The following is a 27013-nucleotide window of genomic DNA, read 5'->3' as shown; positions in this document are numbered from 1 at the left end:
ACTTATCGGCTGTAACAAATTGTACAAGATGGATGTCAACACAAGTAACATAGCATTTGGATCTCCAGACGGCAGACTTTGGGTGGTGAGGTTGAAAGCTTCGTTTATGTCCATCGAAAGCATACTGGTCCTCCTTAGTAATATCATAGTCATGCTCTTCACGTTAAGAAGGAACACGTTTCCCCGGAACGCGAGCGTGTACATCTTTGCCATGGCCGTGGCAGACTTTATAAAGGGTGTGGGGTTCGCAGCTCATGTCGGGCCATTTCTGCATCAGAGTCTGACGGAGTCTGTGGCGTGGTGTCAAGGATGGGGGTACGTGCAGTCGGCACTTCGTTTCTCTTCCATTCACCTGGTCACATGCATCTGCGTGGACAGGTGCTTGGTCATCTGGTGGGGTCAGTATTCAGAGTTGATGTCGACCACCAAGTCTGTTGTGGTAACCGCGACTGTATTCTCTGTCGGTGTGTTGGTGACAGTCGTCCCTACTTTGCAAGGATGGTCGACGGTACAGTTTCAGTTGCGAGAGGGTAGCTGCTCGTTTGGTGTCCCGCAAAACGAACTCGGTCTGAAAACGGCTGTCCCAGCTTTCTTCATATTGATCGTAATCCCGCTTGTGACTGCCGTCGTTGCAAACGTTCTGATCTGCAGAGCCATGGCAATCGTAGGGGATTCTGCCGTTGATTCCACCCGAGCCGTCCCGGACAGAATAGACCAGCCGAGAGACCAGGACCAAATCGAGCTGGCTACCGTCGTCGCGACTGCTCCTCCTCGGTCGGGACATTCAGCTTGGCCCGACGACGATATCCAGGCTTCCCCGGAGCCCCCGGTGGACAAAGCTTCCACAGAAGAAACCCGCGGCGTTACGGGGACTGCCAACGACCCGATGGATCCCGCAAGCACCGGACCGCAAGAGGTACACCAAACAGGGTGCTGCGGTTGCAGTCGAATCGGTTCGAAGTCGCTGATTGCCCTTGTCGTGGTCGCCTTCGTACTCCAGGCACTGATGTTTGTAGTGAAGATGTACGACGCCGTTGTCTCGCCCTTGGACGACGACGTGTACTTCGCGCTGGTGTGGTTGTCCAACAGCCACGCGTTTGCCAATGCCATCGTGTACAGCGTGATCCACAGGACTTTCCATGTGTCCCTCGTGATGGACATCGTCGCGGTCTGCCGGTTCTTGATCCGCTGGTGCGGTTCACGAGTGGAGCCAGAGATCCAGCCATCCACCAGCATATAAGAAGCAGGAACAGTAAGTAGTGATCTCACATCATTCTAAACCTGAAATTGTGCACTCTGTTCTGCACATGTGTCCATACTTCGAATCCGAAAAGATTCAAGATTCAAGATTTATTTATTGAACTTCGCAGTGAGATCACTGAATTACATTCAATGTACAAATAACAAGGTAAAAGCTTTAACAATATTGCACATTTCGTTGTAATGATTAAAAGTTTCAAGATTATTCCACATTTCCCCTTACACTGAATAAATAACACAGACATATATTCCACACTAGGCTAATCATCTAGCTATAGGTTGTAGGTAACGATGCATATTTTGGGACATAAAACCGTTCTCTACATTTTGTTCATGGATGGGCCAGGTATGTCTAAACTGATATCTGTTTCCTCTAAGGGAAACATCACCTAGGATTTTCGTGCTACCTTTACAATTACATTTTGTACCCCTTTTATCCCCTCCCATTAATTGTAACACAAATCGTTTCTACTACAACATGTTTATCAGCTAGATTGCTATCCCGCTTCTAGAGCTTCATGTCTACATTTTTTTAACAATCTCAGATTTTCATTTCTATTTTCATCCTGGAGCAGGCCTTTGAAATCTAGTTCTGTAGTTTCCCTTCCAACTGTAGTACTACGTTATGTACTGCATGCAGTGTAAATATTTAATCAAAAGCAATTCCGCGCAAAGCTACAACAGCCATGTACTTTTACCACAACATCAAATTGATATTTTTATTACGCCTGGATAATCCTTGTATAAGAAATATTGTCTGTTCATACATCTACACATGTACAAAGAAGCGAGAAGAAGTCGACTCTACTGGACAAGCTTAGTTTAATAACACGTTTGTCTACTCTATATGTTTACAGCTTGTATTGTTGTATTTATGTCCTTGTATGTTCCATGTGTTAAGTTAGACGACCTGTACCTAGCCCCTCGGGGCATGAATGCACAATAAAGGTCTTTCATTCATTCATTGCTCCCCAGTCTTTGCTAGTCGTTGTGCTCCCTTCTATCCACAACCCATGTTTTTAATGTCTCATTATTCTGTCCTTCTCCTGGCTATTGCTTAATTGGCCATCTCTCTCTTTGTCACAGCTTGTTAATTTTGTCAATCTTATTTACCCAGGGGCAGCATGTCGTCACTAGGGCGGTTTTAATGTGCCCTGCAGGCATACATGAACAAAACTGACATATTATTTGCCGGCTCTTTCAGGACTCCGTCTGCGGAATCCTCTGTACGGTGGTGAGCAGGCCGTCAGGTGCCTTCATTGCCGCGGCGGCGGCTCAGAGACAGTAGCCCGAGGTGTTCATTCCGAAGTTGCAAGAAATGAAGTTTGAAACTCTTTCATCCCTCTTCATTTGTAATAAGCTATTCAGAATAAGCAATAAGCTATTCAGAACTTGATGAGTAGCTTCAGGTGCCTACATTGCCGCGACTCAAACTGAAGACAGCAGCCCGATGTGTTCATTATATAGTAATACTGTTTCAAGAAAAGAAGATTGAAACTCTTCCCTCCCTCTTGATTAACACATAACAACAAGCTTTAAGAACTTCGACTTTTTTGTGTGGAACATGATATAGACGCATCTCTGAAATACTCCAAGGCATGGTGTTAAATGTACTTAGATGTTATACTTCGTTCTTTTGGTCATATCTTGTTAGTAATACCAGGATGGTGTGCGGCGCTAGCATTTATGTTTAAATAAGAAACAAGGAGGCAAAGCGTACATGTTGCTGATTAAGCTATTGGCTGTATTGAAGTACCCACAGAGCTAGAATATATATTTCCTATTCAGCAGAGCAATTCAAGGCTCAGGCCCTAGCACGCCGATATGTACTTGGCACTTAACCTCATTCTTGTTCTTGATTGTTTTGTTTACATGCACCACTTTTGTTAAAAGCACCACCACCGGCCATGCTAGCCTATAGATGTTGTAAAATCCCATTGGTCACAAGTTCTGGCCGAGAAACTGACCGCCAAGTATATTGTACAGATGTGTTTGGTTAAAGGTTGACTGTGTGATGTAGGTTTGTGTTTTCGATGAACAGCATAGAAGAGCTCCCTGAACAGTCTTAACATCAATATTTCATTGCCTTTGCCAAAAAGTAATGTGGAGGTGTGGCGCAACGGTTAGAGTGTTACACTTAGAACCAATGTCTCCGGTCGATACTCGACTAGGCCATTGGGAAAGCCACTTAACATGACCTTCCCTATCGGCGGAGTGACGCCCAACAAGCCTCATTAGCTAATCTGTCTAAATTGTGCCAAAAACACATTACGGATTTGCGCATTTCCAACAAAAAAACATACAAAAAATGGTCATTGTTTCGGTTGCGAAGCAGGAACAGTGTCAAAAAGGTAGTATTATATATTTGAATCAAATGTATCTATGATCAAAAATTGAATACATGTTTCTGAATACAATACGTATTTTAAATCAATATGATTGAGAGTGTTAATACGCGCTGACTCTTTGTAAATACGTGTAGAATGCGTGTGTTAGTTGCATGTGGTTAATGTAGGCAAACACTTAAAAAGAAATTAAATATACATTTCTTTTGATAAACGTCTTTTATAATAGAGTTAACAGTGCTGACTTAACAAATTGTAGTTGGGATTGCACAAAATCGACACACCTATCTGGACATGGAGAAAGATGATCAATCCTATCATTAACTATTCTAACTGTGAGTTACAAAATATAGACCGGTAGCACCATATTATGTTATGCATGTCATAAAATAAATACATTCAAATCTAATTCCTTGGTCCCATAACTACCATTTTCCATTCCATAACTGCCATTTGAAATAACACACTGGTTAATGAAATCAACAACAAAAAATAAATAGTCCTAAAACTATTAAACCAAATAAATAATCTTCTTTAAAATAATGGTTCTGCCTTCAAACAACATTCAATTAAAAGTTGCAAAATTTGCAAAAAAATGTATTTCCAGCCCATATGTACAATGTACTTTCCAACTAACTATATGTATTGTGTACTATACTGCCAAGAACAACACCAAAAGTACCGGATGCATGCAAATGGTAGTCCCTACCAGACTAACTACATGTACACTGGCTATGGGGAGAATATTTGCCAGTAGAGATTGGCGACCATTATTGTGTTTCATTTGGGAAATGTTATCCTTCCTGTGGACTGACTATCCAGGCCAACCCTATCTTTCAAATTGGTGACTTCTGCTCCCCATGCCCCCATAGGAAGGCCTGGAGTTCAAAGGGACCATCAAGGAGTTTGGCAAGAGAGGCAAGATTACAAAGTTAAAAAGAACAAAGATCTGCCAGTAGCACTTGAATTGACAAATAACATAAGGCCACAAAAAGTTAAATTTCTGGTTCTTGGATTTTTTTTAAGCATAACAAAAAATGAGGCAAGTGGGCAGATAAAAAACAAAACACAAAAAAACAGGCATCTTGTGATAAGCTAAAATTCTACCAAACCACAGGAGCCCCAAAATTAGCATACCAGACTTTTTAAGGTTTAAACAATAGATATACACACTTTAGTGCAGAGATATATAAAACAACTATATGGCACCTGAGAAGACAAGAATTTTCTTCAACTGTTGGCGCCCAAATTTTATCATTGTGGATTGACTCATCCTGGATGGTACATTATCATTCAAAGATTTTAAAAAATCAGAATTAATAAACCTACTAATGAATCCAAGAAACAAGAACTTACTGATGGTAAAATAATACCATCACGGTGCCTTACAAAAGACTATGTACCTGAGAGAAGTCTGGAACCAATTCGACATTAATGTTGCATTAAACGTTTTGTTAACTTAACTATCATAGAAGGACTAACTAAAGCTTCTTGATAACAACATGTTCAAATGTGGATCATCGAAAATATTGATGTCTGAGTATTTTCTTGTTAAACACTGATATTCCTGAACACTACTAGAATCATAACAAGACTCAATGTCTAGTAACATAATTTTACCATGTCACATGTAACCGCAACCCTAAAAATGCATCTCCAATGCAATGTCACCAACTGTAATGCACTCCTGCATTTCTAAACTGTGCATACCTGGGGATGCTGATCTCACACACTGATTGTCAAAATGGTGGATACATGACTGTATATGTGGCCCAGCGGTAAATGGAGGTTACTAAACAAACTATTAAAAGTAAACACTGATAGGAATTCAATGGAAAGAAGATTGGAATGAAGACTAAAATCATACACAACTGAGATATTCAGAATGTAAGACGGGGCTGTGTATGTGTGCTCTATACCGGTAATCCTGTAAACTCCATTAACATTTATCTGCTAAGTAACATATATACACAGCTTTGAAAAACAGTGGGTTTAAGGAGATCTGTAATGAAACACCCCCAGGTATGCAAAGTAATGATATGTGCATTATACTGGGAGATGTTTAATAGGAGCTCTCTTAAAACACTTTTTTTCTTCAAATTGGCACATACTGTAATTCTTGTTTCTTTCACTGTTACTTTATGTTCACTGTTTTCATGGTCACCTCTGTACCATGGACTTATCATCACCGTCAAAAAACCTGTTGTAATTATTCATGAGTCCTTCACACATCCGTTCTGTAAATCACTTACCGCCATCGTGAAGTTTAGTTCAGTGAAAATGTCAATTTTCCTTACACCGGGAAATTTTGCTACTGTTAAAGTAAAGTGAATTACAGTAAATGTAACCTGGCAGAAAAATGGTGATATCCTAGTCACACAGCAGGCAAATTGATCAGCTGACGGGTCTGCTAGTTCTAAATGAAATAATTTTAAGTAATGCTCCCGGTATTCTCAAGATCATAACATATTTTAGGGATCAGTAAAATGTTTGCAGATATACCGAGCACTGTTTGACATGACAGGTAGATTTTTTAATGCAAAAAAAATATGTGGAATTTGAAAATTGGGTGATCTTCTGGCCATCAACAAATACGGCAGAAGCTCTTTGTCTTTGTGATAGGGGTTTAATCACTCACTAAATGGATGTTATAATCCTTTAGGTACCCAACTCTTTAGTATGATGCTACACATATCTGAAGGTTAGACATCCAGATAAACAATGTTTCAAGACAATATCTAGAACTAGATGATATTCGGAGATTACTTCCAGACTTTTCGAGTGGCACCCATCACTCTTTGAAGGTCGAAAAGTGATGGATGTCACTCAAAACGTTTGGATGTGATCTCCGATTCTTATCCAGTTGTAGAGATTGAATTGTCTAAAAACGTAAGCCCATGTGTTACAAAATCTGTACTCTGAGGTTGGGATGGTCAGTGCTGTGTCCTGAAGAGGTGAAACTGGTGGATCTCCTGGTGAAGGGGTCTGTGAGGCTGATGTAGGTGTAGCACAGGCTGCACAACACACTGGAGCAGGGAGAAACACATGCAGTCATGTACGTCAATAACTTCATCAGGCTGGTAAGTCATAAGTTCTTTTAAAAGAATAATCTCCATGTAACTGGCACTTGAGCCCCTATCTCACTTGACCCACAACACGTTCCTTGCTGCCTCCTAAACTGGATTTGTGTTACCCTTGACTTAAAATGGAAATATACAGCAAAATGTACAAGTATGACAAAAAAGATAATAAAACACATGAAGCGTAAAAATATTGGTTTTGTACCAATGATAAATCTAAACGACTCATGGACATGCAGAAGAAAGGAGGAACATTGACTTATAATTGGACCACATTCTTAGCCAGTGGTATCCAAACCTATCATAGCTCTCCGCAAATAGATAGGAAAAAAGAGACTTGGGAGCTATAATAGGTTTGGATACCAGGCAATCATATTCTTGCCACAATTTCACTCTACAGCAGCCAGGTAAATGCCACTTAGGGTATGATTCAAGAAAACCATATTTATACATGTCATACAGCTGGGTTGTGGTAAATTGTCAATGTTTGTGTGTCGATGTGATGTGACTATACAATGCATGAATGCGTCTTTTGTAAGTTTTGTTAGCTGGACCTGTCAGGGAGAGTCGTCACAAAGCGGCAACCATGACAGCTACCTAGATATGACACGATACATTATGATTTGTTGGTTAGGGCATGGCTGGTGACTTAATTTTAGGATTGTAAGCGGTTTCGTTTTATCTGCTTATGGTCACAGCTTAGAAACATTAGCCAGTCATTACCTAGAAAAACTACTGTAACTGTTACAACAATGGTCACATATACAATGTAACACAATAACCACCACCAGCCTAACACCAGCTCAAAATTCAACTTAAAATTTGTAATTTTTCTACAATTAATGATTGCTGCATTTCAATCTAATTGTTCACCAGCAGTTAGTGATTAGGATTAGGAAGTCTGGAATTCCGATGAGTTGCCATTAAAGACATGTACACATTCAGGGCTCAAAATAATAAATAAGTAAATAAGTAAAAGTTTTACAAGTTACATGTATTTCCGTACCCAAATATAAAAGCACTCACAACAAGCGTTAGGTCAGTTCTCTGACCCATCTTGATCAGTTAGGTCTTGACCCTTCTTGACACAGGCTTTGGGTCATTTCAACTTAAGAAGCGTCAGAGGACTGACCGAAAGCTTGTTTGTGAGTGCTTTATATTGTGTAAATGTGGAAAAGACTATTTCGAGCCCTGGCACTGTACAAACCAAATCTTATGAAATTTTCGTCAGAATGCTACTTTTCTTATGGTAGCTTTATATAGATGGAAGTTGTAAAATTGTTACTGATGAGTTAAGCATCACCTCCTCTACGATGCAGCAAAGAAGCAACTATCCTCCTCGAGCAGATTTCTGGAGTTCTGATATGGTGATGTAGGAATAAGTAATACCAGATAATGCACTGCAACAAAACAAACAAAAGAGGCACAAATGGTGAAGGAGATGAGTATAAGTCAAGCTTGGGTTAAATGCAGGTGAATCTGACTTGCGTTCCTCTAACAGGAAAAAGGCAAACTGCAGCAAGGCAAGATCATTCACCTTCGCTGTCAAATGTTAGTTCAAACTTTCTTTCAAGTCAGCAAGTTTGTAAGATTCCTTCTATTATTGCCATTGTTGAGGATAACTAAAACTACCAACCCTAATTTTTTCAGGACTGAAATCAGAAACACAACTTTTTTTCCCAAGGCCTAAGAGTGATTGGCACGCTAATCCCATTACTTTGGTAATTTTCATTACATTTCCGTAGACGAGCAAAGGGTGGTGACATCACTTAGCTTTCAAATTGTTCTCAATTCTATTCCTAACATCTCAAGTGACTCAGCACATAATCTTGAGACAGTCAAGACAGACTAATGGCAGGAACGAAACACTTCAAACTGACTGAGCTGCATTTACCACCACATACTTGGTACATAGGGATAGGCCTAGGTGAGGTGAGTTTGGTGCATTACTACTCTAATTCTTGATTTTTAACGGTAACTTTAAAAAGTCACTAGTCAATCGCTGGAATTTCATCATTGCAAACATTTGATGACTAACATTTTTGAGACAGTGATGTTTGTTCCCACCGTTTTAATCAAAAATAAAAATAAATGCCGTGAACTGCTCCCCTTCCCCCCAACCACTAAATTTACCAACTGCAATGTTAAATGGTTTTACAGTATATCTCTCCATTGAAGAGCAATAATTGCACAATTACCACACAGGCAAACTCAGCCTTTAAACTTTTTGCTGGCTGTGACTAGTTATTCCTAATTGCACCTCTTACTATCCCAAGTAGCAATTTGCAATTTTTCATCGACGTACAGGTGGAAGAGTTTCTTCGGCCTAAGAAAAAAAATGTTGTGTTTCCAGTTAGGGACCTGAAAAAAATAGGGTTGGTAGGTAGGAATTCTCTCTTATTTTCCAAAAACGGATCAAACATATATGGTCTGACAACGCAAATGTACCAGCTGAGGACATTGGCTTTTTCAACATCATATTTTAATTGTACTTTAGTCTATTATTATGCGGGGATTCAACATTAAGGGGACCTGATCTTCATATATAACCTTTCCTATTGAAATAGGAGTGAGGAGAACATGTTGGAATCATGATTATACAATGTTTTCATCACTCAGATTGAAAATCTTTTGTCCATTGCTAGCAGGGACATGGATTAAGAAAAGCTTGGCTCTGCAGGTTTTTGCTACGGTCAGTCGGGTTACCAGAAACACCATTTTTTTCCATTAACAGGGTGCGAAATACTTTTTTGAGCCAGGTTGCCCATGTTGCAACCTAGGGCAAAGGCTAGGTTGCACATCCAAATTTCAGGTTGCTCCAGCAACATTCACCGATTTCTTCAAATCAAGCTTGTATGTAGCGTATAATACTACTAATATTTCAAAATATATTAGAATTAGATAGTATTGTGTTCCCATTGACGTAACAACATCTTGTTTAGCCGAGGGCAGTGTGTTTTCCTCTTTTTTCAGCTCAAATTCCACGATCTATGAAGGGTTTTGGATGGTTTAAAAGAAAAAGTGTTGATTTCTTTATTTCAATTGAAGATTTACCGAATTTTATGAGAGTGACACTGTGTTTTTGTGAGCTTCCAGGGTTCCGATTGAGATCTTTGGCTCAAAATATAAGGTTGCACACTGCACTACCTGGGTTTGGAATTAACTTGCACCAACCAAAATCTTGTTGCACTGTGCAACGTGCAACCAGGCATTTTGCACCCTGATTAAGGACAGACTCTTCTGCTCATGTAGAAGTTGGTGAGTGTTTGAGGGGCATGTACTGTAGTGTGCATTGAAATAAAGGTCAACAACTTAATTAGAGTTGGCGAGAGTCTTGGTGCTGGTGCTAGTAAAACAAATGATTGGTTTCTTTATTAGACTTCTCCAATAACAAAATGAAGGAGGGGACAATACAGGTGATCACTCACCTCTTCTTAGACTAGTTGTCTCCCTCAGAAAGGGGATTTTAATTACTCAATCTATTGGTTGCTTTTCTATCAACTGTAGCAATTCACTTTACTCACCTGATATTGAGTCCTACGAAATTTGACCAGCTGAAAATGTAGTCACCGCCAAACACCATTCCTAGATACGTTATCAATATATTCTGGAAAGAAAAAAGAAACGAAAACAACACCTTAAAAACCGTCTCTTGTCAAACACACAAAATTCAATTGTCACAATATGTTGTTATGAACATGACAGAAAAGTAGAATATGGCCACATATATTATATACAATTCCAATTGACTTAATTCTGTATTCCTTTTGACAAAGTTTTTATACACAATCGAGTATCTACATGAGCCAACCATTTTGGTCACCTTTCTCAGTGCAATAATGACTGGTTGAATTACAGTTACAAATGCCAAACGTTTAGTATTGTCACATTTGCATGGATACTGTCAAGCAATAATAATAACGGCAACATGAAAGTAAGGTTGCCGACCCGTACCTTAATTGTGCCGACTATTGTTGTTGTTAGCGCGGAGTTGTGGCCTGTGCACAAGATAGTGGAGTACATCAGAATAAACCTGAAATACAAGGAAACAAAAATCAATGGCTTTCACCTCACTACTCTACTTAACAAGGAAAATAATTGGAAGCGACCTGTGCTAGGTTATTGAACACAGGCTGCAGTTCAAAAAAACATATTTGGAATTTGAAGACCCCGAGGAGAATATTAGGGAGAGGTTTCTGAAGTTTAAAAACAAATCGACTATGTTTTGACTTGTTCAATACATGATGTAGTGGTTGATTTTCAACCGTAAGCTTACATGTCTCCTGGCAGGCAGCCGTAGTAGACGATTGAATTGCGAGATAGTTTACAGTCCGAAAAGGATTATACTTGGAAGTTGCCATCGTTTCATAAACGGCATAGTATGATATGCTTTCTTTGGTGAATATGTAGATATTGGAACAATTTAATTTCTTGGTTAATGGATTTTTGTTTTTAATTTTAGCAAAAAAAAATCATAAAAACAGACGGCTGGGGTGAAAACTTGCACCTGACCCTGTTCACACCCTGAAACTGTGTACACCAAAGTGCAGACTTTCCTCTGAGATTCTGTTTTCATGTTCATTTTGGAATTTAGCAGTTTTTCAAAAAATCTGTTAACCAAGAAATTAATTGGTGTGGCCAACACCACACCACACCAACACCACTCGGGTATATGTAGTTAAGTACAAGGTAACAAAAATCAAGAAATAAGCCGGCTCCAGTTTTAAAAATGTACTGAAAAATGTAAAGAAGAATATATCTTAAAAATATACAGCTGCCTCCTTTAAATGGCATCAGTGGGAATAGGGTGTGATAACTGGGAGACATTCCCAGACTTCCAACACAGACTTGTCTTCAAGATGTTCTAGCTTTTAGGTAATAAATGTAATGTGACTAACACTACTAAAAGTTTCACTGTTGAAAATCTAATTTTCTGTGTAAAAGCAACATTGAAAGTCTGGTCCTTTTTACTATTAAGCTCACAGAAGTTGTCCCCTATCAACCCCAAATATTGAACTAGTCCAGAACAAACATCAGGTCATTACTATGGACTTTGACTTGGGGCGAGGCAGCCACATAATCAGGAAACAAAATCATGGCGGCTGCACCGTGGAGTTTGGGCACACAATTCCACGATGAACTGTCCTGCAGCATCTGCCTGGAGCTGTTCACCAGGCCCAAGGTGCTGCCCTGTCAGCACACCTTCTGTCAGGACTGTCTAGAGGACCATGCAGGGAGGGGAGGGACCTTCCAGTGCCCAAACTGTCGTCTACAGTTCAGGCTGCCACGTCAGGGGGTCACAAGTTTACCAGACAATCTCATGGCAGCAAATATGTGTGAAAGACTGCAGAACCAGGCTACACAGTCAGGGGAAACAAGGGAACAACCCCAATCTGGAAACAGGTGCACCTTTCACCCCTCTGAAGAAGTCAAACTCTACTGTAAACAGTGTAAGGTGCCAGTTTGTAATGACTGTTTGGATGACATGCACAGTGATCATGGCACAATAACCCTGAAAAAGGCCTCAAGGGAAAGGAAGGCACCAGTTCAAGCACTTATTGATGAGGGGAGGAATGTCTTAGAAGACTACTGTGGTGTTCTCAAAAGTCTGAGGGAGGAAGAAAAAACCCTGGATGAACAGAAGCAAGAGACAGACAACAGCATCATTCAGGCCTACAACCATCTTCTGTTTCAAGCAGAAGAAAAATACAACAAGAACAAAGAAGTGGTGCAAGAGGAAAGGGACAGAGTGTTGGCAGATGTCAGTGACCTGTCTGCTGCCTGTGATCAAGCAGAACAAGAACTGGAGCAGGGAGGGGTCACCTTTCTTGGACAGGAAAGAATTTTAACAAAGAAGATAGTTAAGTACAGAGGAAAACTCCAAAAAGCAGCACCTGTACAACCACAGCCTGTGCAACCCCCCAACAACTTACAGACTGCTGCAGGGATTCTCTTGCTTGCAGTCTTCTTAATGTATGGTCCTCTCCCAAAAACAATAACTTTTGGTGGAAAGGGATCAGGAAATGGACAGTTCAATAACCCAAGTGGTGTGGCTGTGTCAAGCAAAGGGGAGATCTTTGTAGCAGACAGTGGGAACCAAAGAATCCAAGTCTTCACCCTGCAGGGAACATTTGTCCGTCAGTTCCCAACATGTACAGTTGTGTCTGGTGGTCAGAAGATGACACCACATGACGTGGTCATAGATGGGGAGGGGAACCTGTGGGTGTTGGGGAACACAGAGACTACTAGGTCTGCTGTGCAGTATGACAAACAGGGCAGGGTGCTTAGGAAGTTTGGTGTACACATGACAGGATGGTATAGAGGAGTTGCTGTGGACACCAGGCAGAAGCAGATCCTAATTACACAAACCACAGAAGGCTACCTCAACAGGCAGGGTTTAGTGTTGGTGTTCAGGTCAGATGGGTCACTAGTGAGAACTGTGGGTCAGCAGCAGGGGATGGAGAACCCACGGTACATCATTGTGGACGGGGAAGGGAAGATTCTTGTGTCAGACTACGACAATCACTATGTCTATGTGTACAAAACGGACAAGCAGTTTCTGTTTAAGTTTGGAGGTAAAGGAAGTGGTGAAGGTCAGCTGAAGAATCCCCAAGGCATCTGTACAGACAGGGCAGGTAACATCATCGTGGCAAACCCTGGAAACAGCCGTGTGGAGATGTTTGACAAGACAGGCAGATTCCTCAAACACATCTCTACAGACACGTTAACGAGACCAGAGGGTGTTACTTTAGGACCGCAGGGACAGCTGGTTGTGACTGACTCGGCAGATCACACTGTCCACATTACCCAGTCCTACTTTACGGCAATATAAGACCACCAATTGCTAATAAACTTGTTTGATTGTAGAAAAAAATTCTCCAGCTGCATTGTACCACTATCAATCAAGTGAACAAGACAACCGAAATTACTTCATCATATTACACAAAGGTTTACTCCTATGGTTGTAAATTTGTATCAGCTGAGGAAAAAAACAAGAAGTAGTCAAGCCTCCAACTACCATCTAGTTATCAACCAGAATTGATATGTTCAAAACCTTGTTTTTCCCTAGAACTGTTATAGAGTGGAACTCGTTACCACCAAGTATTGCACTAGATAGCTTTAAACATTAGCTTACAGTTAGATGTGCAAAGACTAGGTGTGACTAGGGCTGCCGCACTGCGTGCCTGCGAAGCTAGTGTGTTAGGCTAGTGTGTTATATCGGCTATATACGTGTAGATACAGATACAGATACTGTACCCCATGAAGCAGGACATGAAGAACTGCAAGACGAACAGCGGTTCGCTCCAGCCTGGGAACGCCAGCACCTGTCAAATATACAGGAAAATCACCATCACACTGTTTAAAAGATAAAAGTAAAGGTAGACCCATAGCATTTTTGAGGCAGTACGGGCAGTGGGTTGTTATTCACTGTGACTAGGACACGGTATTGGAAGGCAGAGCCTAACCCTCTCCTTCTACTGCCTTTTACTTCCCCAACCAAAGTCAAGTACCAATCTTTACACCTGGGTGTAAAGTGCCTTTCCCAAGGGCACTGTCAAGATCAGTGACATGACAGTAGATTTGGGTTCTGGGCCAAACACCCTGCTGTTATGCCACATGACCCCACAATCAGATTGTTCAAAGTACCTTTTCAATCTAACTTTGTTGCGTATTGCTGTTTGAAGCTGAAGAGTTTGTGTCTTTAGATTTTACTGGGATATTACAATTTCTATAGAGGGTACAAAAATGTATGTTTGGTGCATGTAACATCTACTAACATAATTCCATCAGGGTACATAATTCCGCCACCCTGAAAAAATACATCCAAACAGATCTCCAACCCAACGTCCCCCAGCATAATACAATCCTGTATATCTCAACTGTGCATACCTGGGGGTGCTGCACCACAGATCTCTCAAACCCACTGTTTTCTGGAGCTATGTAACCCGATGGATTGATATTAATGGAGGCTATCTATTTTCTAAATGGAGTGTAAAAGAAAGAACAAGATATCCATGAGATCCATCCAAAAAACCCACTACATTTGTTTTCACTCACCTTCTCAAAATCTCCAGTGCTGAAACAGATGGCCATCGTTGGAAACAGCATGAAGAGAGCGTTATAGAAAAGAAGTCCATATTTCCCCAGCTCCTGTAAAAGTCATGCAAAACAGAAAACACAGACATTAGTCACTTTTCACTATATCTAAGACAAGAACAAATGTTTGGATTCACCAGTCAAGTACGGTTCCTTGAGAGTTTCTTAAAAGTATTTCTTGTTTAATGTTGAGTATAAGAAATGCTGCACTGGGTTGGTAAAATAAAGAAAATCAAAATGAGGTTCTTGAATCACATTTGAAGTGGCATTTATTTGGCTGACATTTTAGTAACTCCTCAGCTAATGTTATACATGTTTGAATTGTATATTTGTTTATTCAAGAAGATGTCATGCACTGTCTTCAGTACATCAGGGCCTCTCAACCACCACCAAACTGGGATGGGTTGGGACGGAGTAAGGGGACGTATACATATTTCAATTAGGGGCAGTATACATGTATACCTGTACACCCTTTTAACCTGTTAATGTTGTTGTTTCTTAATTTTCATTTAAAAATTCCTAGTAGTACCAGAGATTCCTTACAACGTTTATGAATGTTAAACATCCAGGTAAGCAAATAGAGTAGTACAATTTAAACTTTACATCTGGATAAATTTAGAACTTAGGAATTAACATTCTTTATGCATCCGTAAGTAAACTTCAAATTGAAAAAGGGCAGTCGGATGGACGCCCGAAACGTCCGATTTTTTATCGAAATTTATCCAGATGTAAAGTTTAAATTGTACTACTCCATAAATTCCTTAGTTTACACTAGGATAGAAGTAATTATAACAGGGATTTTGAACCCCACCACCCTTACACACTCCTGACTACCACCTTACAGCTTTCTGACAAACCTCGTTCACATTTTCCTGGTCCAGCTCCTTTAGCATAAAAAGGCACAAATAAAGCAACCATTGAAGAAATGAATAGATGCATAGGCATGTGTACTCAACAGTGCTATTATCACAATTTTAGTGAAGAAAGATATTTTGCTACACTTTTTTATTACTGACAGAAAAACACCAAATGAAGAGTGAAACTTGCAATTCTCATATACAGTTACGTGCAGCATCTTGAAATGGAGACTGCAAGATTTAAAATAGTACCAGAATCATCCTTAAACCTCTACTTTTTCAATGGACTTAATGGTAAAGACAGTGAGAGGGTAGAGAGGTGCATGTCAACTTTGATTGGTGCAAATAGTCTTGAGAGTAACCAACAGATACAGGTACTGTTAGACTAAACTAGGACAATAATCCGCAACATTACCTAGTACAGTAATGCAGAAAAATGTAATTTGAGCCCTGTGTGTGCTAAAATATTACATTACTCAATGCTGTTTCTTGTAATATAGTACATGTACATGCACAGTAGGCCTTTACATTGCACACATATAGGAAATACTTTTTGTTTATTGTTTTAAATTTGCATACACACAAACAATTAAAAACAAAACAATAATAATAGTTTATTGCAAATTCATGCCCGTAGGCTAATTGCATGTTGACAACAATGTCGAAATACAAATGTAAGGTAAAACAAAGGTATACATGAATACAAAATCATTCTATATAGGATGAAAATAATACAGGATGAAAAAACATGCAGGGGGTGGCAGAAACCTATGTGGCTTTTAGTTGGCTTCTCCCCATTAACTTAATAATATGAATGATTTAAATTATACATAATCAAACTTAACAAAATTAACAGAAGAAATAAGTTCAAATTTTACCATAGATTATCTATGTATAAACACTTAGCAAACTCATTGTATATCACCTTGGAGTCCAGCTTCTTCTTGACATACACACCGTTCAGCGCCGTGAACAGGTCGTTGAGAAGTATGAACACATAACCCCTGAGGTCAAAGGCAAGATCATTTCTGGGGAAGAAAAAAAATATTTCAGATCAGGCTTAACAATGTAACTTCACTAACATAATTCCACCAGGGTACATAATTCCGGCCCATGAAAAGATACGTTGAAACAGATCTCCAACCTAAGGTTCCCCAGTATAATGCACTCCTGTATATCTTTACTCTGTATACCTGGGGGTGCTGCACTAGAGATCTCTCAAACCCACTGTTTTGCAAAGTGGCGGATTTATGTAACCAGGCGGATTAATGTTAATGGAGATTACCTGAAAGTATGTATAATGCATTCAATCTCTCAATCTTTAGCTAGATACATAGACATTTTAAGAACATGTACAGAAACCAAGGAAAAACCAAAGGCAATATGGATCAGACCACACTTACTTCTGTGTGATGCATTCAAGAAACATTTCAATTTTCAGCTAAATACATTAGGAATTTGAAGAAAAGAAACCATGATATGAAAAGACTGTGTCAGGGTCTCAGAAATATGAAACTTGCATTGTTGACAAATTCTTTGGCCAGAAGTTGTCAATACTGATCATTGCATGTAATTAAATACATAGATAAGATCGTGGAAACAAAACATTCACTAGTTACTGTCTTGTTTTTGCTGTACAAATGTCTACATTTTCCACTTTCTGCTGTAAATAGCTTTGCAATATTCTGTTGAGGTCAAATGATATAGGAGGTAACCCTAAATTCTTGAGAGTTTTACTTACAAGGCAGCTATAATGGCTCCTATCACCATCAGTACTACTATTGCCTGTACTCTCCTGGAAGCAAGGTGCCTACAAATGATGGGAAAAGAAACATGTGTAAAGATTAGAAAGTAAATGTAAGGTGGCTTGTGTATGTGTGTGATAGTTATCCTTACAAGATGGAAGGATGCCTTCTAAACATAAAACTTTTCACTAAACTTAAAGATTACACAGGCACAATGTCACCCAGTAAATGTATATGAACTCCTATATATCTAAATTGCACATGCACAATGTCACCCAGTATAATGGACTTACTGTATATCTAAACTGTGCATACCTAGGGGGTGCTGCACTAGAGATCTCTCAAACCCACTGTTTTTCAAAGTGGCGGATTTATGTAACCCTGCGGTTTAATGGAGATTAACTCATAAAGACTCACCCGAGCACCACATATTCCAGAATCATGGTGAAGAGGATGGAGAACCTACGGAGTACTGTGAACATGGGCAGGCTGGGGGGAACGGAGAAAAGCATTGACATGCTAGTAACACTACACCATACTACTGCAAATGCATTTAAGTTGCATGGTTTTTACTTCGCTCTAAGGCTAAAATGGAATGTTTGCGGTGGTTTTAAGTTTGCACCAGTGCCGTAGTCACATACTGCTACAGTATTGGACAAAAATGTTTGCGGTGGTTTTATGTTTGCCATTTTTGCGGCGACCATTTCACCGCGAACTTAAAACCGCCGCAAACATTTTTGTCCAATACTGTAGCAGTATGTGACTACAGCACTGGCGCAAACTTAAAACCACCGCAAACATTCCATTTTAGCCTTAGAGCGAAGTAAAAACCACGCAAACTTAAATGCATATACTACATTACATTGTTACTATGGAGTCTATGGAGTACTAAATGACCTATAGAGAGACGCATGAAATCAATATTACTGCATTGAAAATGAAGAACAAAAGCTTACTAATAAGTTATACCTTTATATACACATAAATGTAGGCTACTCAATGACATGTACTAATATTGGTTTATCACTAAGTTAATATACATGTACATTGCACTGTTCACTGTGTGAGTACATATTACTTTTCTGTATAGCAACACCCCCTATCAATTCCCATTTGAACTACAAGATTTACTATAAGAAATATACACAATTAATGTACAAATAGTGAGGAAAAATAGCTTACTTTAATCTCTTTGTGCTTCCCAGTCCAAATATTAAGTTGCCAATGTATATAAGAGGCAGTGGGAAAGCCTGCAAAGTTAAGGTAGAAAATGTGAACACCATGGAACTTTTAATCGGCTACTGAAACAGATGTAATTTTTACTGACTGAAAACATTAAATCAATACAGTTTTCGAAGTACTGCAGACAAGTGGCAAACATTATCAATAAAGAGGTTCTTGTCATAATCAACATACAAGGAAAATTGTACAGAAAGTACATTACAAGAAATGTCAATACCTTAACAAACACTGGTATAGAACAAATACATATGAGCATCACACACCCACCACTATAGCATAGCAAACTTCATTTCATAATGAAAGTAGCTTTAGGCTGGCGGGTGACAATTTTTCTTAATTTCTGAGCACTGATTGCATTGCATGGCACCAAACTGTAAACATACCAGTACCTAAATCCCTGAGTGAGAATGTATGCATATACATGTAAATGGTGCAAAACGTGTAATACCTTGTGTAAATTAGGACTGGTACGTTACAGTGAGTCCTTTAAGTAATCCCTTGAGACAAGGACACAATGATCTTATTTGCCGAGACCTAAAATACCTAATCAGATTTTGTCTTGGCTACACAAAGAAAACACCACCCAGGGTTTGGGTTAAATGTTTTGATTCAGGTGGAAGTGAAAGGACCTTTCTCACAAGTGATAGTCGGTATGCATTTTTGCTTAACAACTGACAATGGTAGTGACATGTAATCTTCAAACATCTCCCTACATAAAGGTAATGATCCGTATCAAGGTACATCTTCCATTAAATGAAAGGGCAAATACCAGTAGTGTAAGAGGTCAACAAAACGGACAGTTGCTATATATGGCTCAGTAGTAGAAGAAATATCCACAAAACAGTCATGACTTTAACCTTTAGCACACTGAAGTAGCCATTTGGTACCCAATTCTCTACTAGTATTGGTTACGGAGTTAGGCAGCAGGGAAAAGGTTAAGGTTGCACTTAACATGTTGGTCCTCTGATTTACACAAAATGATGCTTATCAAGAAGATCAACATGAAGACAGGCCCTGCAGATAGAAAGTCTTGGTACACTCAGTTTTAGGTAGTGAATTATAAGTCAAGTCCATGTTTTCCTACCGCTGTACCAGCCCAATGTTTTCAAATTGTCATCTAGATTGCTTAACTTTAACCTTAAAATGTCAGAAAACCAACTGCAAGACAGTAAATGGGTGTGGCCTTACGGAAAATATGGTGGGTTCCCATTTTTACTTACTTTTCTAGGAATATCCCTGTTCCAGTCTGGGAACTTGACAATACTGAGTTTCTTGGCACTGTACATAACAACAATGGTGGCCACCATCTGAAACAATATTTTTTTACAACATGACAAGGTCCTAGGTTTATTATACAGGTTTATTGTAAATTTTTGCCTGAAGGCTAAAAATGCAAGTAACAGGAAAAAGACGAACAATGAAGAACAATAAAATTAAACATGTGACTACTAGTACATTGTAATTAAGTCTACATGCTGACTGACTCCAAATCATAACTTAATGGGTTTGACTTCTTTTTCTGAAAAAGTGGAAGATGAAAGATCCCACTTTTTCTGTAATCTGCGGGTTCTGTTAGTAGTTTTCTTTTTGTCTGTAAATATAATCTGTGGATGGAATTTGGTGGCTTCTTCAAAGCTTAAGATCTCCCTTCTTCCATGATCCTATATAAACATTGCATGCCCATTGCATATATTTCAACATGATATGATTTAACATTTTGCCATTTGCTCTCAGAAAAACCCTTCTGTGAAGGTCACAGAGGAGACCTTTCTCGTAAAATGTCTCTCTTCATCCATGTAAATCCCCCCGTGTTTTGATTGGCCAGGACCTTTTAACTTGATCCATGAGATCACAACCTCATGATGACCTAGAATGTGAACTGAACCATTATTTACATGCCAAGAATAGAACTGACAACCTATACCACTCTCATCCGTTCGCAACTCAGGTTGAGAGAAGTAACAGTATTCTAAACATTAGCTGTTAATCCCTCATGAAATTTTAGCCATGATTTTGCCAATTCAAATTGAAGCCCACATTCTGATTATTTTAATGTTTTCTGTAAAACCAGCTCCTTGGTAAAAACCAAGGTTAGCTTTAAAAATTATTCCAAGTTGAAGCTCCTTGGTATAATCTTACCTGACCAAGCCCCAAGAACTGGAAACTTGGAAACCTGCAGTGAAAAAAGAAGAAATCATATGTATAATAATTATTATTAGACATTGATTGTAACAAACTAAAGGGACTTATCTACCATAACTCAATCATTATAAGAAGAATATATATACAAAGAATATATACATGTATACAATAGACATGGTTTTAGGCTAGATTCAAGTATAATTTGACTGTAAATGTAGTAAAATTTTAGATCATATGAAATCTTTACTAGTAATGCAATAAAATTGAGTGTTCAATGGAGTTTGAATCAGTTTTTCAAACAATCAGTTATTTATTTCTATTTTATAGAAAGTTATTGGGGCAAACGGAGCAACATTTTCTGACAGTGTTTGGACTAGATGTAAGTTATGGTAGAACATGTACAAACAACTTGCCAGGACTGTGACCCATTTAACATACACGACTGAAGGTATGCCACACAACACAGGTCCTGTTCCCATGAAGATCCTTTCCACAAACACACAGAGTACACCAGGGTGCGGCATCTAAACAAACCTCCCTAAGACTTTGCTGTATATTAACTAGCAGGGTTGAGTTGCGGTGAATCATCTGTGGTCGCGCTATGACAGAATACTGTTCAGTTTTTATGTATCGATTCTATCACTTCCATCAACGGAGATTACATGCATGTTTTCACTAAGTGTTGGTCCAGCTTTAGTTGTTGGTAAATGCAAACAGGATCCCTTATAAGAGTTTTCACATGGAACATATGGCTGGTGACCACTCAAGCCCAACCTTACTAACAAGTCATAAAAGAATCACCAAAATTGTATCTTGGTATCCTGAGCTAATCTCCAAGAAGATCTTTCGATAGCAAAGACCGGTGGCGAATAAAACTCCTTTTGCTAGTTGGATACGGTCTTTGCCATCGAAAGATCTGCTTGGAAATTAGCCTGGGTACCATCCTGAGTAGTTACTGTAAATGCAGAAATGTTTATGTTCGCGGTTTTCGCGGCGACCGTTTCACCGCAAACTTAAAACCACCGCGAACATTTTTGTCCAATACTGTAGCAGTATGTGGCTATAGCACTGCCGCGAACATAAAACCACCGCGAACACTCCATTTTGGCCTTAGCGCGAAATAAAAACCATGCAAACTTAAATGCATTTACAGTATCACTGGCTCTCACTTGCTGATGGTATGTAAGGACAACTCTCATATTCCACCGGGTACTCTAAAACCTAAGATAAATAAATAAAACCACAATAACAAAGGTGTTATCCAGGTCTTCTCAAGAATGTTTTGAACACCTGGATATCTGGAGTGTGCATACTTTGGAGATCACTGATGATGTATGACTATCAGCAGATCTCTTTAATTTCTTTGAATCATTTATATGTGTCAGACTTAGGGTACCCACCAGAATTATGAGAATTGGCATCAGCTTTATAATTGTTGCATTTGGTGCTTAGCTTCAAGTTTATTCATACAAACAGGATAACTGTGTGGTGATGCATATGGGCAACTGTGAACTTCCTGGCTGGTAGCCATTAGATCCCAGCTTTTAACACAAGATGTATAAAAGAGAGTAATAATTAGCCACCATGCCATATATTGTAAGCAGTATAAATACTCAAAGTAACGTGGAAACCTAAATAACAACTCGTGTATGCAGCTATTGTCAAAGGCAATTATTGACACCTTGGCTGGGAAAAAAAGGAAGTCCCCATAACAAACGAGTGACTCAGTGTTTACACAACAATGCACCAGACGGACATAGGAAGTGTAGTCATAGCACATTAACGTTGACTATGTTATGTTGCACAACAAAGGAGACATACTCTGTACCTAAAAAATCTAAGTGTCCGTACAACTTAAATAAACTGTTTTAACTGTTGACTTTCCTTCAGTTCTGGGTAAAATTCTCCCGAGAAACGTCTGGATCTAAACTCCGGCATGTTGAAGCTATCGACACGTGAATGATTGATGATCATTAAGAGCAGACAGACATAAAATAACGTCTCAACTTTACTCACTGGTAGGTCGTCAGAACGCTCTTGTTCACCACGACGATCATGAAGGAGGAAAAGCCGTAAAACAAGGCCGTGGTGAGTCGTAACACGACAGAAGGGCTGCCCGGCGCGGGCCCGCACCCAGAAGTCATCGTTGGTTTCGCTATATCTCAAAACAGCTGGCAGAAGAATGAGCAACACTCGCCGCACGTATCACTTGTCGCCATTTTGTTTTGGAGTAAAGGTCAAAGGTTGGCGCAAGGGCGGGAAATTTGATTTAGGAATGTCCCATTCCAAAACGTTCTGGAGGGGTGCACGTTTCCAAATGTTACGGAATCTTCCCTGTTTTTCTTTGCAGATTTCAATTATTCATATATACCCATGCAGGAAGATGGGATCCTATGATGCTATAGATGAGAAATACTAGATCTCAAAGTTTCCCTGCCCCTGGTGCTGACTACGTTCCTGTCCCTAGTGCTGACCGTGTTTCCCTGTCCCTAGTGCTGACCGTGTTTCCCTGTCCCTAGTGCTGACCGTATTTCCCTGTCCCTAGTGCTGACTGTGTTTCCCTAGCTGTCCCTAGTGCTGACCGTGTTTCACTGTCCCGATACTGACGGTGTTTCCCTGTCCCTTGTGCTGACTGTTTCCATGTCCCTGACTATGTTTCCCTGTCCCTGGTGCTGACTGTGTTTCCCTGTCCCTTGCAGGTTGAGGGGTTACATTATTCCTTTCGAATGGTGACGTAAAGCCCGCAGCCCTGTGTATATGGGAGCTTCAGATGTTAAATCTCTAAACGGAAGGAACCCAACACACTTATCGAAATCAGTAGGGGTGACTCGATGTACTTGGCTGGAATCGTGAGCCATAGCGTAGCACTAGCATTAGCTGCATGAAAACACACCATGCTTTTCCTTTTCGCGAAGAGTTATAGAAAACAGTGGACTACTAGACAGCCGTACGAAATGTAGCACCAAAAAGCGTGAAACACAGATTGAGCCAAATTCTGACATCTGCTGGGAGATTATAGCTTTCCATGGTGACGCACAGACCACAACCTGAACTGGGTACCCCTTTTGTATTCCAAACATTGTCCACACACTCGTTTCCCTCGCACCAGAGAAGCGTCTGACCCTAACATCTGGCGTTTTCCTTATATGGCTCTGTGACCTTCAGTCACCTCAAGTCAGTTAGGGTTGCCCAAGCATCACGCTTCAAGGTCAGTCTGCCTTACCCTTACCTTACGTCATACTATCTGACACACTACTAGACTCAGTATCTGAGTCGTCACTTCCTGGCCCTTTCCCAACTGCCTGGTACGCTGATCACTGTTGGATACCTGGCAACTTTCCCAATGTTCATCTGAAGTACAGCCAGTAGGTACCCATCTGAGCAATGTTGTTGGGGCGCCTTTTAAAGTGATCGAGACACCTCCGCGATCACGGAACCCTCATTTTACGTCCCTTCCGTAAGACGAGTGCAGCTCCAACCAGGATTCTCTTCCCTGAATTCGAACCGAGGTCTCCATGTTAATTACCAACTTATTGGAACCAGGAGCTCAGCTGCGGGTCTGCTACCAATTGAGCTACAGGGAAATCCCCCAGATCAGAGTGGGATGCGACTTCCGGTTAACATCTAATAAGTTCGTGTTTGCTGAATAACACGGCCACTCTCCGAAGAGCGGTGGCAAGTCCTTGTACATACAGCATCCTGTTTGTTTGCAAAACAACTCATTTCCGCCTCACTTCCGAACCCGTCAGGCCAGCCTGTATATAAAGAAAGAAAGTTTGTCCCGCTCTCACAAACCAGGACAACACTTTTCAGTTCGCCAAATCGACCGAAGAGCTCCCGAGAATAACCAAGATGAAGATGTCCGTGGCAGCCTTGCTTCTTGCACTGATAGTCGCAGGTGAGTTTGCTATATTGCGATCGCAAGGCCTATTTGCGTTTGTCTCGAACACATGTTATCCATGTCTTGTGGAAATCAGATAGATCAGGATTTGGATCATAGTTTTAAAGAGTCCATCCTCGAAGCAAATCTACCCACCACCAATCAAACGCATGTATGTAGCGTCAAAAAAGAGCGTTTTCCACACACCATAGGTTTGACGTTTGTTCTTACCTTCGCCCAGAGGGCTATGTTTTTGTAGTGGTATCGCAATGTTTGTGGTTTAGCATTATAAGTCGAGGACCTACGGATGGATTGTTGTAAGATTTGGTATGGGATTATATTAGCTCTTTGCCTGCTAAATAAATGATTAGATATTTGGTGCCATGACGGCTTTTTACTGTATTACAGCAGAAGTTTTCCTATATCGCGTTTTGTACAAGCTTTTAACACAATTATTTTCTTTTTGACAGTTTCCCTCTCGCCGTCCGTTGAGGGGCGTGTGGTGCCAGGACTGGGCGGGGGCCGAAGATGCCTCCAGCACTGTATACACCTGTACGATCCCGTGTGCGGCACTGACGGGAACCGATACAGCAACAGCTGCTTTCTGGGGATTGCACAGTGCATGGAGTGAGTATGGCTTGGGGGATATGTTGCCTAGCCTAAAAACCGAGTAAATTACCCCACTTGAAACAGAGAAGCTTCATTTGTGTGAGTGTATGTGTGTGTGTGTGTGTGTGTTTGTGTGTGTGTGTGTGTGTGTGTGTGTGTGTGTGTGTGTGTGTGTGTGTGTGTGTGTCCGACATAGGAGATTAGCTTCACGAGCAGACTTACCGTAAGCTTTTCGGCTTATCGTGTGCTCAGTTTTCTGATAGTTAGTCAGTTCTGATTGAACCAGGTTTCCAGTAAATTCTATACAAACCTTAATGGGACAATGCAGACCATTGTAAAAGAAACCATAGAAATGTGTTCGTCTTCTAGGATATAGTTGTAAACGATAAAAACAACAGCTGGCAATGACGACAGCTGAATGTTATATTCTTTTATTGATATTTGTCTTCTATGATGTATTTTTAAATGACAAAAACAATAGCTTGGCAACGACGACAAGTATTTGATATATTATTTTTCTTCCTCCTTTCAGCCACTCCCTGCGACGCGCTCCCGACCACGTTTGCGGACTGGACGGCGCCCTCATGTAAACAGAACGGACGGGGTCGCCTCGGAGCTACCTCTGGCCTACATCTGCAATCTACAAGCAGACGTTGGGCGGAAAATCGTTACCGCTGAGCTGCTGTATATGAAAACTGTGCTTCCTTCGCCAAATGCAACTTTCATTTAAGGTTGCAACATTGCATCAAAATGTTGTTTTGCCAGAGTGACGAATGCAAACGCCGGTCTGCACTCGTCTTGTAATGACGTCAAGCTCATACGTTTGAGTCGTTTTATGTCTTAATATTTCTGAATGTTTCTGCTATCCGTGCCTTTTTCTAAAGAGAATTTTTGTAACAACTTGTACGAGCAACGTCTTTTATACAACCTTGTCATGTAAAATAAAACTTTTGATACAAATGCTGTGTTTGTTATCACACGAAGTACTGTTTACTGTACGGTGTTTACACCTGACGTCACAGCCACTATATGCTGAAGACCACAAATGACGTCACCCAGTGCCTGGAGATTAGGCGAGGTCACTCGTGTTGATATTATGGACACGTCATCTTGACATGGCTGATTTCTGGTCATGCTTAGCTTAACTATTTCAATCCAATATCAATCGTAGTCGGCTCGCTATAATTCAACGTTAAGCGTTATCGGTAAACCATTCTTGAACGCAATGCGCATACGGTAGCCAAATCAATAGCCTGGTACCCAAACATATCAGAGCTGACGAGTCTCTGTCGCCCTCTGTGTAAACGTTGCGTCAGAGTGACAGCCGTGGCAGGACGTGCTTGTTGACTGCACCTAGGGTTTAATAGGTATGTTTGAATACAATACATGTGCTACAAAATCAAATCACACACATTTATCCGGTAACTGTAAGGTTTAAACAAGGTACCTCCTTGGTTTAAAAACATACAGCGTAACGAATAATGATCAATAATGCTTACGTGAAAGTCGATCCCCCTTACAAAGTTAGCATGATACGATAGGTATTCCCAAGAGAAGCAATGGAAAAGAATGGAATGTTAGAAATGTAACACACATGCACGGTTATTCTAGGGACCCTTAATCTTGTCTTAGTCTCAAGAAACGTAGAGAGCTCATGACAGGGAGGCAAAGGTCAAAGGTAACCTAAGGACAAACCTAGCACCTCGCGCAGAACTAACACGGAAGTCCTCAAATGACGTCACTCAGTGCCAAGAGA

The 27013-nt window shown here is 40.3% G+C and overlaps 3 protein-coding genes across 4 annotated transcripts; 2 read left to right on the top strand and 1 right to left on the bottom strand.

Moving 5' to 3' along the window:
• Positions 1-3805: 3805 nt before the first annotated feature.
• LOC136444481 (nucleotide sugar transporter SLC35D2-like) lies at positions 3806-23011 on the bottom strand. Of its 2 annotated transcripts, XM_066442043.1 has the most exons (13): positions 22785-23011; positions 20766-20799; positions 19847-19933; positions 18567-18634; positions 17802-17873; positions 17381-17449; positions 16565-16667; positions 14744-14836; positions 13943-14010; positions 10640-10718; positions 10210-10292; positions 7989-8085; positions 6522-6631 (listed from the first exon to the last, which is right to left on the bottom strand). In XM_066442043.1, the coding sequence occupies exons 1-12, from the start codon at positions 22910-22912 to the stop codon at positions 8016-8018; spliced, it is 954 nt and encodes a 317-aa protein (XP_066298140.1). In that variant the 5' UTR covers positions 22913-23011; the 3' UTR covers positions 6522-6631; positions 7989-8015. The 2 variants fall into 2 exon arrangements, with proteins under 2 accessions (XP_066298139.1, XP_066298140.1); XM_066442042.1 differs by lacking the exon at positions 7989-8085 and having other exon boundaries at positions 3806-6631; positions 22785-23010.
• On the top strand, positions 11383-13944 carry LOC136444480 (tripartite motif-containing protein 3-like). Its single transcript, XM_066442040.1, has one exon. It carries the CDS (start codon positions 11781-11783, stop codon positions 13515-13517), a length of 1737 nt encoding a protein of 578 aa, XP_066298137.1. The 5' UTR covers positions 11383-11780; the 3' UTR covers positions 13518-13944.
• A 1520-nt stretch (positions 23012-24531) lies between the features above and the next one.
• Positions 24532-26217, top strand: LOC136444762 (serine protease inhibitor Kazal-type 1-like). The gene is made up of 3 exons (XM_066442495.1): positions 24532-24666; positions 25119-25275; positions 25790-26217. The coding sequence occupies exons 1-3, from the start codon at positions 24621-24623 to the stop codon at positions 25845-25847; spliced, it is 261 nt and encodes an 86-aa protein (XP_066298592.1). The 5' UTR covers positions 24532-24620; the 3' UTR covers positions 25848-26217.
• The last annotated feature ends 796 nt before the right edge of the window (positions 26218-27013 follow it).

Source organism: Branchiostoma lanceolatum, chromosome 11 (genome assembly GCF_035083965.1).
Source record: "Branchiostoma lanceolatum isolate klBraLanc5 chromosome 11, klBraLanc5.hap2, whole genome shotgun sequence".
Classification (NCBI taxonomy): Eukaryota; Metazoa; Chordata; class Leptocardii; order Amphioxiformes; family Branchiostomatidae; genus Branchiostoma; species Branchiostoma lanceolatum.
This window is presented reverse-complemented; position numbering and strand designations above follow the sequence as displayed.

Coding starts and splice junctions, on each gene's coding strand:
- LOC136444480 (XM_066442040.1), top strand. CDS start 11,781: ATGGCGGCTGCACCGTGGAGTTTGGGCACACAATTCCACGATGAACTG.
- LOC136444762 (XM_066442495.1), top strand. CDS start 24,621: ATGAAGATGTCCGTGGCAGCCTTGCTTCTTGCACTGATAGTCGCAG. Junction 24,667..25,118: donor TCTTGCACTGATAGTCGCAG/GTGAGTTTGCTA, acceptor TCTTTTTGACAG/TTTCCCTCTCGCCGTCCGTT. Junction 25,276..25,789: donor GGGATTGCACAGTGCATGGA/GTGAGTATGGCT, acceptor TCCTCCTTTCAG/CCACTCCCTGCGACGCGCTC.
- LOC136444481 (XM_066442042.1), bottom strand. CDS start 22,912: ATGACTTCTGGGTGCGGGCCCGCGCCGGGCAGCCCTTCTGTCGTGTTA. Junction 10,719..13,942: donor TTCATGTCCTGCTTCATGGG/GTACAGTATCTG, acceptor CTTGTATTTCAG/GTTTATTCTGATGTACTCCA. Junction 6,632..10,209: donor TTCGTAGGACTCAATATCAG/GTGAGTAAAGTG, acceptor TCCCTGCTCCAG/TGTGTTGTGCAGCCTGTGCT.